This window comes from Miniopterus schreibersii (genome assembly GCF_964146895.1).
Source record: "Miniopterus schreibersii genome assembly, chromosome: 2".
Classification (NCBI taxonomy): Eukaryota; Metazoa; Chordata; class Mammalia; order Chiroptera; family Miniopteridae; genus Miniopterus; species Miniopterus schreibersii.
The window spans coordinates 126,838,971-126,851,869 of record NC_138102.1 but is presented as its reverse complement, the minus strand read 5'-3'; the positions used below and the strand labels follow the sequence as shown (position 1 = coordinate 126,851,869).

General features: G+C 39.5%; 1 protein-coding gene across 2 annotated transcripts in view; it reads left to right on the top strand.

Annotated features, from left to right (window-relative positions):
- The window catches only part of LGR5 (leucine rich repeat containing G protein-coupled receptor 5), a 135,358-nt gene that overhangs the window by 73,371 nt on the left and 49,088 nt on the right, over positions 1 to 12,899 (top strand). For both annotated transcript variants that reach the window (XM_081130395.1, XM_081130394.1), the window contains one exon: positions 4,925 to 4,996. In XM_081130395.1, coding sequence (XP_080986521.1) covers positions 4,925 to 4,996 — 72 coding nt within the window. The remainder of the gene's footprint in view (positions 1 to 4,924; positions 4,997 to 12,899) is intronic.

Sequence of the window (12,899 nt, the reverse complement as noted above, 5' to 3'; positions counted from 1 at the left end):
TAAAACTTCTTAAAAATAATTATCATTAAATTAGCAGGGAAACATGAAACACAGAGCTCTCACTGAATTTTATCAACAAAAGTTACTTTATAAATGTTTTGTACTATGTCCTTTTAAAATTTTTGAAGCAAAATCTATATTGTGACAATTATATAATGATTGACTTATTTGGGGGTGTCCTGTTGCTTTTTAAAAATCTAACTCTTCTTGTATCCAACTTCTGTGTGGGCAGTTCCCCCCCCACACACTTCTTTCCATTTCAGCCTCGATTCTCCGTTGCCTCTCTTGGGATGGCATATTCTCCAGGGCCTCTTGAAGTGCCGGAGACCAGTGCTCCCTCAGCATATGATGGAATTTTGAGATAGGATAAATGTTTTCTGCAATATTTCAACCCTATCTTGTCCTGAAAGATAATTATTTTGATATGACTCTTACCAATAAAAAAGTTATTTGTGAGAATATCCATGTTCATTTGTGAGAATGTCGCATTTCCTCATTTCTCCACTACGTCTGTAATTTGTCTTGGAACGTTATATTTATTTAAATAAGGGTTATTTCCTTCTTTCCTTATAATATATGTGTCATCTGTGATACATCTTAACTCCAGTTCTTATTCTAGCATCCGTCTTGCCCTCTACTCTCATTTCTTGTTCTTGTACAAGGTAGCTTCTGATCATGTTATTTCTCTCACACCCAACTTTATTCATTAAAAGTAGAGACAAACATCTGACTCATTCAGAAAAATGTCTCCTCGGGCAGTCACATCTGAGCATAGCAATATATAAAGTGATACGTTTATCACTTCATTATAAATTGTTCTTTCATTTCTTCTTTATAATACAGCCAAAGCAGTACATTATGTTGACCTTTCTCTTTGAAATGATGTATGTAGATAGGTTATATTTTTATGAATTTTATCTAAGTTTAGTAGATGAAGTATTACAAAATACTTATTATTAAAGGGAGAATTGGGTCCAATAGAGTAAGAACCACAGTGCTAGAGGCAAAATACTGAACAAGACAGGCCTGTCCTTACCCTCATAGAAACTCTCAAATGTTTTATAAAATCCAAAAGTCATAGGAAGAAAGAAATAACTGATTGTATTGTAGCATGGTGAGAAAGATAAAATAAAAGTAATATCTGTCTGGGACCCTGACCAGCATAAGGAGGGTTAGGAGGGCATGTGGTAAAAGAAGAGGAAGATAATAGTAACACAGTCCATTGAGATGGACAATGAAGACAGACCAGCTGTCCTTGGCTTGGACTGTTTTATATCCAAACTTGTTACTGTGAGCTCTAGAAGATCACTAATGTTTAAAATTATTATCCTTGCAAATATTGACCTTCATAAAAAATAAGTTATTGGTTCTTTTACTCAGTCCAGTGGAATTCTGACCCAGGCTATCCTCAACAAAGGTTCATTTTCTTGTGTAGGCCTTTTGGTCAAGCAATGGCTCATTTCTTGCCACCCACTGCCAGAACCAAAGCCACGTAGAGGTGATGGGTAAAGCTAACCATAGAAAGGTCTCAATTAGCCAGAATTTTCTCATTCCCACATAGGCCCAGAACAGGGCCTTGATAGTTACTTAATACCTAAACACAGGACAGTTAGGTAGAGGGAATATGTAAGAATCAAGCCATCAATTGTTGCAAAGTCCCCATTCCACATATTATTTCATCTCCCTCTGTTTCGCTCACTGTCCATATTCTTATTTAGTCCTTTTGGCAAAAAAGGTAACCAAAAAATTGTACTGTTAGAGTAGCATGGGGATGTTGTATGGAATAGTGAGTATTTTAAAGCTCCTCAGGGAAAGAAATTAAGAAACTGAAGTCATCCTTTGTCTCTAGAGAAAGTGTTTCATTTTCTTTTCTTCCCCATATGTGAATGAAAAAAAATGAAGTTATAAGTGGCTAAACCCATATTCAGTTCATGCACATTCTGCTTGTATTCAGTGTATTGAATAAAAGAGCATTTGCAAAAGAAATCAGCAGCCAGGTTGGGAACGCTTTCTATTTTAATTGCACTCCATGGTGCTGTAAACCCTTTAATTGTTTCGTCTCCCACTGGAATATCTTAAACAAAAATAGAATTTTCTAATTAACTCACTGGAGACTTATAAGAATGTAGTGGAGATAACTTGCTCTTGTTTTGTCATTTGAAAGTAATTAAACAAGTTCTTTACTTAGGGAAAGATCAGGACTTAAATTGTGTGTTTTTTTAATTATATTTTTGGTGTTTTACTGGTGGAAGTAGTTGGAAAATTAAATTGTTGGGAGGTAAGTCAAGAGTAGCTTTAAGAGTTATCATTAATAAAGCTTGTTTAAGTTCCATTTTCTGAGGCCAGATATATAAAGCCACTGAGAAGGTTTGCACCTATTCAGTGAAGGAAAACCATCTAAATATCTCCTATCCTCTTCTCTGATTTTACAATATTTTAGGAAGACCACATTTTAATAGTTTCACTGTTTGGTTAGCAAAGCATAGAACAATTACTACACACTTTGTACCAGTAATACACTACTACTAAGATTAGACATTAAGTTCATTATCTGTATCTTATCATTATTAAATTCATCACTCAATAATGAATGACTTAGAAAACATTTCTATGAAGTTAAAATTATGTAATATATTAAAACTGCTTGGAAAAATATAAAATAACATAGAAATGTAAACTTTTAATGTTCAGGTAAATTATGCAACATATGGATTCAAGTTACAATTTTCTCAACTCCCTAACTGGTCAGTGAAGTGTGAGATCTCCCTAAAACTTGACTTTGTTTGTAAGGAGTTAATATATTTTTTGAGACTCCCATTTTATAAAATGTTAGTTGAACTCAAGTTTAACTTGAGCAAAACTACTGGAATGCAAGTGAAACAATTATATTCCTTACAAAACAGACTCTCAGCCATGGTGAGAAAAGCATAAATTTTATGACCTCCAAGTATTTTTTACATTTTATTTGTATGTGAGCTCATATTTGCATATATGAAAGTATAATAAACACCCTTAAATTTTAATCATCAAACACTTTATTAATCAGATATTATTCTATTCCCATTGTACAGATAAAAGACAAGGGTCAGGAAGGTTAAAAGATTTGCTTCCCAAAACTTAAAAACTTAGAACTTATCTCCAAGCTCAATGTAGCCTCAAGTTCATGTGAAAATATTCTATCAGAAATACTTAGCATAGCCGAGGGTGCTTCTCAGTCTGTGGTGCCTTGCCCAGCATCACAGACGTCACCCAGGAGTTTGCTGGAAATACAAACTCTCTGGCCCCTGCCCAGACCTACTGAACTGAAAACTTTGGGGTGAGGCCCAGCAGACTGACTTAACAAGCCTTCCAGTGGATTCTGCTGAACCCTAAAGTTTGAGAAGCACTGGCATAGGTTTTGTTGCTGCTACTATTGTTGTTGCTGCTGATTTTATTTGCTCAATTAAAATGTCACATTCAGTACAATCTCACTCTATCATTAGTTTTAAGAAGGAGTTTATCACTTCATACAAAAGGGCCAACTTTTATTGAATGCTTACTGTGTGGCAGGTATTGTTCTATGTACTTTCACTCATTGGAGGTCACAATAAATCCTGGCAGGGGAGTATAATTACTGGTCACTGAGACACGGAGAGATTGGGTGATTTGGCTCAGGCCGCACTGCTGGTGGCAGGGAAGAGGTATTCAGATTCAAGAACCTATGCTCTCAACCATACCTTAATCACACCAGACACCAATACAACCTGAGAACTGGTACAGTCAGCAAATATTCCTCAAGAGTTAGACACCAAGCTGTGTCCCAGCTAGCCATCTAATGAACAGAAGCTTCAAATGTGACATTGAGGGAACCAGGCAAATTGTTTCTGAAATCCAAATATAAGTTTGTGACCTAATAAGCAGAAAAATTTCTGTAAAATGTCTACTTTCCTAAAACAATCTTCTGCCTCTGGCTTACATGGACCATGAAATACTCAGGGGAATGGGAGTGACTGCATAATTATTGTGTTATTTTATAAATAAGGTGGCAAAATATAAGGAATCTAATGGGAATTTTTTCCATGCTATTTTCCCATTAACAATGATATATTTTTATTTCATTGTTGTCAAGTGTTTCCATTCTGTAATCCCCATGTTCTGGAAAGAATTGTTGAATGTAGGTGAGCAAAAGTGCAAACACTTCACACAAAAAAAGTAATTTATATCAAAATATGACCGTGAGCAAAAAGGGAGATCTTTAATAGCCTCCTACTATGATCCTTATTTTCATTTTGTCTAATCTGTACAGTCACCAGAGTGATCCTTTAAAAACATAAATAAGATCACATCATTTACCACTTAAACCCTCAGTAAGAGTTTCTCATCACACTCTAAACAAAGCTTTATCATGGCCTGCAAGTCCTCCACGAGATGACCGCAGGTTCTCTCTCCCAATCTCTTGCTCTCGCTCATTCCTCCTCAGTCACAATTGATTGTTTGCTGCTCCTTTAACAAGTCAAGCAAGCCCCAACCTCAGGACCTTTGCAGGTGCTCTTCCCAGTTCCTCAGTAGCTCCTCCCAGATATTCATATGATTCGCTCCCTGACTCCATTCTGGTCTCTACTCAAATATCAGCTCCTAAGAGAGACCTTCCATGAGCACCTTTAAAATAAAAATCTCACTCTTTTTTACTATCTATCCCAAATCCATGTGTTTGGTTTTTTTAATTCATAGTACTTATCACTTGTCTCATGTTATATACTCATTCGTTAGTTTTAATTATCTGTCACTCCCCATGGGAATTTAAGCTCCACAAGGGCCAACGGTTTGTCTGACGCTCTGCTGTTTCCCTGACACCTAAAGCAGTACCTGACACTGCTATGGCCAGTTATTGTTAATTATTGTTAACTTTCTTTAATATTTTTCTTTATTTGTTTTTAATGTGCAGTATGCTGCAGAATAATCACCTAAGGCAGGTACCCACGGAAGCTCTACAGAATTTGCGAAGCCTTCAATCCCTGTAAGTATAGATGAAATTGCAAAATGTCCTCAGGATCAATTTGGGAAGAAACATTGAAATGTTCAAGTGACCATTTTAGTAAATTCCTTGGTTGGGAGCCCTACCTAAATAAGTTGTGAGAGAGAGTTTCCATTAGAGCAGCAGTTCTTCACATCCTCATTAAACAATATGTGTGAGAGGGACTAGTGTTGGAGTTTGGGGTTTCAGGGCAGAGGCTTAATCATAACACCTCCAGTCAAAAGCCTCTTATATATGCTGGTATCTCAGAACAAAACGTATACTTCCAGGATCTCGTCCTACACTCCCCTGTAATTTGAAATTCCTGAATTCAGATCAGGAATGTTACTTTCTCTTTTTATCTAGAAAAATAAGTGTCACAATCTAGACATCTAAACATCTCCACATCTTCAATTTATTCTGTTTTTAGAATAAATTGCTGCTTTGTAATGAAATTTGCTGAGTCAAATAAAGACTTAATTTTTTTTAAGTTCTGTATGTACATCAGAGATTCTCAAATCAATAACCTAAGATCTAATAGTATTTCTTAAAGTCTTACTGCACAAGCCTACAACCCAAGAGCTTCCCCTTCACTACACACAGACATATAAACAATCCCACAGAGACACACACACCCCTCAGACTCACACATCACACAAAGATGCACAAACACACACCACACACAGACACACACACACAAACATACACAGCAGTAGTGTTGATAGTGTTCCGTACTCTGAATCCACAACTTTTCCATTGGGAATTTCCACCGTCCACTGGTTTAAAACCTCTGAATAAATAAAAATTAGTTATCAGATGTTCTGGAGCTTGGGTTGTAAGCAGTTGTTTACAGTGATTATTTGGCAAGACTATGCCACGAGTATTTATTTATTTGGTCCGTAAATCTCTCTCTCATCAGCATGTGTAAGTGTTTACAACATAGTGCATGATTTCCAGCATACACGTGTGTGATATATGCTCTCATCTTGCTCACACTGGAGGTCCTCATCTGTCAAACAAAATACTGGCTTCTGATCTAGAATGATGAGGAAGATAAATGCATAAGTAAGGCAAATAAATATTGCAGACTCTAGTTGAAAATTCCTGTAAAAAGTCCACCGGTTAATAATTACACATGGTTTGCTTAATGCCTTTTATTGAGGTGACATGAGAGAAGGAGGAACTTGAGATTTGGAGATGATACTTTCTTCCTTTGATCTTTTTTTTCCCCCTAAATGAAAGCAAATCTGGGCTCGAGACCATTTTAAGCTTTTCACTCCAGGCAAACAAAGTGACTTCCTAGGTTTTCACCATCCTATAGATAAACAAGCCCACAAGGGCCCCTTTGTGGCATGGGACAGGTCTGCTGCATTTTCAGGAGCTCCTTAATGACAGAACAGTATCACTCCCCTTTGTTGCGCGAGCCTTTTCCTGAAGGGAAGAAGCGGTCGGAGAAGCAAACCGCTCTCCCGTGGGCTGTGCAAGGCCACGGCCCGTGGCTGGATTGAAAGCAAGATAATAGCGGTGGCCAATGGGAACTTTAAACAGCTGGGAGGCAGGCAGAAGATAGAAGGATAAGAGTGTGTAACCAAAAGCCACTATCAGCTGAAAGAAGATCACAACGAGAACACACACCGAAGTGAACTCTTTGAGAAAGAGAAAACCATGAATCTTTTGTTCACTCCAGCTGGGTGGTGCCTCTCTGATAAAGGTGTTCAGATTTAGTTTCTTACCGTCTAGATATTTACTATTCACCAGGTGTCTCTTGAATTTGGTTTCTGGTTCACAAAAACAATTACCTTTGAAACTTTATAAGTATGTGCTCCCTGTAAAAAAGCCAAGGGTTAACTTTCTAGTATGACACTTATCACATCCAAACTGAGGCATCTGGATAGGCCCCGGGCTCGGCGCACGCGGGACCGCAGGGCTGGCTATGTCATGTTTGGGCCCCTTCGCCTGGCGCGCAGACCACGCGAGGTGCTGAGTGCTGGCGGTGCCTGCTGCCGTGCCACTTTTTCTCACTTATGTTTCTTGTGCTGCTTTGATACTAGAATTAAAATTTGACCCAAAAAAAGCATAGACTTAACCGCCAACCACCCAGACATCAAACCGTACCAACTGAAGGAGCCTCCCACCCAGTTTGCAGGCTTGGGCAACAGTGAGCCCCTTTAAAATTTTACTATTGTCCCAGATTCAGGGTGTTTAATAGTACTTCTCCTGCTTCCTTTAAGCATTAGTTTGGAGTCCAATGACCATTCCAAACATGCATTCCTTCTCCATTCATTTTCCATCTGTACTTAAGCCTTCATGCTACTTCTGTGTCAATGTAACAAAGAGGGACAGAGCCGTCTCGTCCATGCTGCCAACACCCGGGAGACCTCCATTCAGTTCCCCAGCTCTTCTTGGACTGTGGCATCCCTTAGACCTTCACCCTTTACCCAATGGTTCCCTTTTTTTCTCTCTCTTGAGTTCACTCTATTTTTCTCAATGTTACTATTTTTCTTACATTATACATGCACTCTCTAAGGAGCACTCCACCTTGCTCAGGACAATAGGTGCATCACCCTGAATACTTGCCTGGCTTTGTAACTTCTGAAGGGGGGCTTCTCAGCCCTGGCTGCGGAGAAGAATCATCTGGAGAGTCCCGAAGCCTAGGCTGCACCCCAGAACAATTAAATATGAATGTTAGTGTTTTCTAACTGATTTAATTACATAGTTAAGAGCTTCCTAGATGAAGACTGGGAAAACCGATGTCCTGCATCCTTCTTTCAGATGATATGTAGATATTCTCTGAACTCTTTTTAAACATGAAATAATAATAAAATCAATAGTTTGCATTCCAGTGTGAACTAATAACATACTTGGAATATGAAATAAATGTTACAGGGTTGCCTTGTTGGTGTTTAATTGAAATAGCTCACATCTGCCTATTAACTCTACTGACAACCTGGAGCAGGTAACATTAGGAGGCCACCTGCTGTATTACCCTGGTATCCAAACGCAGCCCACCAGCATCAGCACCTCCTAAGATATGCAGAACCTTGGGCCTCATCTCTGTCTTACTTACTTAGAAGCTTCCTTTTAACAAAACCCTCAGGTGATTTGTATGGCCAATGCATTTGAGAAATCAAATTTTTTTAGTGTTCTGTGACACTAACAAAGTGGCCTACAAACCAAAAATGATTGAGAACTACTGAAATAGATCATTGGTATACTTTGTTCCACTCATATAGACTTGGCTTCATTGAGCAAAGTTTAAGAAACTTGATATATTGAAATTGGTAACACTGCTGTGAGGAAGAAACAGATTGTACTCATGTTTCAAGAGAGGTAATTTTCCATTTATTCCGCGTAAACAGAAGATATTTTTGCTTTGTTCATAATGAAAAAAGTTAGGTACATTTGTGTTCTTTTAACTCTCTCCTGATGCTTACAAATTGCTCAGCTAAAGAATCAGAGGGCCAGTCCACGTGCTAGAGCCTAGTAGCCCAGAGCGGGCCCCTGTACAATATATACATTCGGCTTCTGACATGGTCACGACTGCCCAGACACCAATTGGATTTTTTGTAATGTAATCAAACATAACTTAATTTCCTTTCTGTTTTTTTGGAAGGGAATAGGAAATGTAATCAGAATTCACAGTGAGTTGTATTTCACCAAGAAACGTTTGGCATTATAGTCATTTCAGGACTAGGGTCAGATTACAGCGATTTGATGGAAACGCAAAACTTAACCCTCCCATGCCCTCACACCTTGTATTAATAGTTAAGAAATTGATCTATTAAAAAAATATATTTGTTTCATTTGCTGATCGTCATTAATGATCTTCAGGCATGTCATTAGTAAAGCTCAAGATGATCAAAGGAAATGGCATATCTGGTTAACCAGAGTATTATTTAATACACGTTGGTTTTTATTCCAAGCCTGCACTACCAAAGCTAATTGTGGAGTATGCATACTCACAAAAATAATAGTTTGGTAAATAGAAAATGAAAGGAGAATGAGACATATCTTTAGTACTATCTCTATTCTCCAATTAGCTAATATTCACCTTCAGAGTATAAGACTATGTTTTAAAATCTAAGAAGAATGTATAATTCCTGCCTGGAACATGATCTGCCCATGCTCCTTACTGTGATATCAGTTTCAAGGCTACAGACCCCACCCCTGGGCCCTGTGAAATGTCAGTAACTTCCCCCAGACTGCCCATAGGAGGGCATGGCTGATAGCAGCCCAGCGAGGAAGTAGGCCAGAGGGATGGGCGAGGAGGGAGGGGGGCACTCACGGTGCTGAGCGGAAAGGAAGGCAAGCCTAGAACCAGTGGCTCTCCCTGCTGACATCCAGCAGCCTATTGGGTTTCCCACCCAGGATAAAGAATGGGAAGGAAGTAACAGAAGACAAAGAGGTGCGAGCAGACAAAAAGAAAGCAAGGTGAGGTAGCCAAGAGGATACGATTAAAGGATCAAAGGGGTTTAAAAAAAAAAAGTAATGGTTTTAGTATTAGTGACACTATTCCTCCCACCAAATACTCTCCAGAAAGAGAAATTATAAGCCTACTTAATAAAAATACACCCTAGTTTTTTGGTTTGTTTTGTTTTATTATATAAGTGCCAACATATTTTGTGGGATGAAGGTGGACTTGGAAGCTCTAGGGGCCGGGGGTTTTATCTATTACACTAAGAGTTCACTTCATGGAACCAATGAGTTGTTATGAGGAGAAGCTTTGCCTTGTCCCCCCACCTCATTTAAACATTAGAAGAAAATTATTTTCAGAGACAAAGCCCTTTTTCCACAATGTTTACAAGAAGAGAGTTCAAATTAGAGCTTTGTCCTCAGAATCATATATGAAAAATATATATATGACTACTTCATACAAGGCTTCATGCATGAAAGATCCCTACATCGAGTTGTCTGCCAGGACTGTGGTAAATCATATAGGTGACAGTCATGTCAGATAGACAGATACCTAAAAGAGAGCGTAGATGTTGTGGAATGAGAAGGAAAGTAAACTTCTTTTAGCCTTGTCAGGTGAAATGAAAGTTAATTTTGGAAAGTAGATTAAACTCTGCGGGGAACCTAAGGGGTGGCTGCTATGGGAAGGCAAATCGTGAAAGAGCAGAGTTTCCCCTTTTCAGGGTAGATGGGGTCTGTGGTGAACTGTGAAAAGGCTCATCAGGAAGCAGCAGAGTATGGGAACCCTGCAGGAACAGAGTGGGACTGTGGAGCTGATTAAACCCCATGGCTGCAAAAGCGGCAGCCCCAGTATTTATTAAGCACCGTTACCCACATCACCCCACTTCGTCCTCTTAGCAATCTTAGTAGTAAGGAAGCAAAAAGCTCAGAGAGGTTGCTTGGCCTTCTCAAGGTCATATGGCTTGTAGTGGAGTCAGGCTAATGAGCCTGGAATGACAATTCTTATCTTCCTGGCTCCAAGATCTGCCCATTTTCCCACCACACTCTCTTGCTTCAACCCCTTGCAGAGAACAGACACTCATGCCTGGGAAAGGAAGGAGCTTGACAGAAGCACATGCTCCTCTAGACATATGCTTGTGAAGGTTTACGAAAGGAAAGGAAAGTTGTAATGCTGCGGGACAGAAATAAATACATTGAAGAAGAAAAGGCAACAATATTTTTTATGGTGCGGCCTGGTCATTTCTTTTTAGTGTTTCCCTACACATTGGGTTGTCCGATCCCTCATTACCTGTGAGGTAGAACTTGACTCCACTTTCCTGATGAAGAAACTATAGGTGAGAAAGGGTATCTTGTCTCTATTGCAAAGGCAAAAGCTGATTAGACTAAGACAAGAAGGACAAGCATTCCAGACAGAGGGAACTACATGTGCAAATTATTGCAGCAGGGCAGGGGTTGAGGGTGAGGGGCATGGGGAGACCCGGCACATCAAGAAGCAGGAGGGCCCGGCCAGGCGTGGCTCAGCAGTTGAGCGTCAACCTGGGATCCAGGCGATCAGGGTTCGATTCCCTGTCAGGGCACATGCCCTGTTGTGGGCTTGATCAGTGGCTCTCTCATCATTGATGTTTCTGTCTCTCTCTCTCCCTCTCCTTTCCTCTCTCTGAAATCAATAAAGATATATTAAAAAAAAAAAAAAAAAAAGAAGCAGAAGGAAGGTCACTGTGACTGAAGGAGAAAGAATGAGATGGAGAGAAGTGAAAAAGAAGCCTAGTGTGGCAGGTGGGGTCCAGCTCTTTTGAAAGCCATTAGGAACATGTCAAGAATTCTAGTCTTTATTGTCAAAGCAGTGGGCATCCAGTGGAGAATTTTAGGCAGGAAAGGGCGAGATCAGATCTGGATGACTAAAGTTGTCTAGGGGAGAAAGGAGAACTTTGTCAGGATTGGGGCAACGAAGATGTAGAAAGGGAGATGGATTTGAGAAATATTTAGATGAAATTACTAATATTTGACAATGAATTAGCTATGAAGAATGAAGGAAGCAGAGGTATTAAGGATAATTACCGAGTGTCTGGTTTATATAACCATATGATTAATGAAGCCCATCGTTGAGATAAGAAACACTGGTAGAGGACTACATTTGGGGAGGGTGGGGTGGGCGATACTGAGTTCAGTCTTAAACACATGTGTTTGAAGAGGAATGACTAAGTAAAGATTACACATAGATTGAAATCCAGATCTGAATCTCAAAGAAAAGTGAAATTCAGGTTAGGTCCTCCTCTCGTGCATTTCCCTTCACCCAACACTTTATTGTAATGATTTGATTATCTGACTACTGTGTAAAAAACATGTCCCATAAAGGTTGGGGCCATGTCTTCCTGGTTTACTGTAGATCTCCAGCACCAGATACAGCACCTAGGCAAAGAAAGCACTGTAGAAATACTTGCTGAACTGAAGCCTTAACCTCTAAGTGATGTTCTAAACTGCTGCTCAGGACCAGCTAATCTCCCGTAGTTTTGACCAAAGCCTGTATTCACTGATCTCCAGGCTGAAAACTCTTATCTCTATACCCTGGCTTTTCCTATCTGCCCTCTTGGAGCTGAGAGTTAGACCCTAGTGGTTTCTTCAGGGAGTTTGGGATTGATCTATCTACAAGAATTAACTTTCCCATTGTCTTAGCTGAGGACTTTCTACTTCAAAAGTAAGGTTCAGGGAAGAACCATAATATTAAGTTGATGTGACTTGGATAGGCAGGAGGTAGGGGATGCTCATGAACACAAGGCCCAGAGAACTGTGAGAAAGACTTGACTGGGTCAGAAAAATAAGAGAGAAGTTTGGCAAGATAAGGTGAATGGAGAGCTTTGAATATCAGAATGGGAAATTTGGGTGAAAGGAGTGGTAATGTGGAAGAACTAAGGATTCTTAACAGGGAAATGACCTAAAGCACAACTTTAGAGAGATTGATCTGGCAGCAGCCTACAGGATTAATTGAAGAGATAAGAGATCAAAGGCAAAAGGACCAGCTCAGAGGCTGTTGCAATAATACAGGTGTGAAGAGATAAGAGACTGAACTAGACAGTGGAAATGGAGAGTCTCCGAGATGCAGATAAATGGAGAGAACTTGGTGAATGATTGGCTGGAAGGCAATGGAAGATTCAAAAATGACCCCCAGGTTTCAAACCCTGGTGGTACCTAAGAGACTAATGGTGCCACTGACAAAAAGATGGTCTTTGTTTTCTATGAGGAAAAATGAAGCTGAAGAAGTTAATGCTCATGTTACTTTGGCTAAACATCATCTCCATTATAAAATTCACAGCAATGGTGACCCCTAAGAAACTGAGCAACCTAATGTAAATTGACTTTACAATATATTTCTCACTGGAGTCTTGCACTCCCCAGTGATGCCAGAGAGACAGAAGTTCAGTTCAGTTGGTGCTTCATCTGACTGCTGGTCAAGCCAGCTGACTAGTTTCAAAATTACTGCACTTCAGTGAACCTG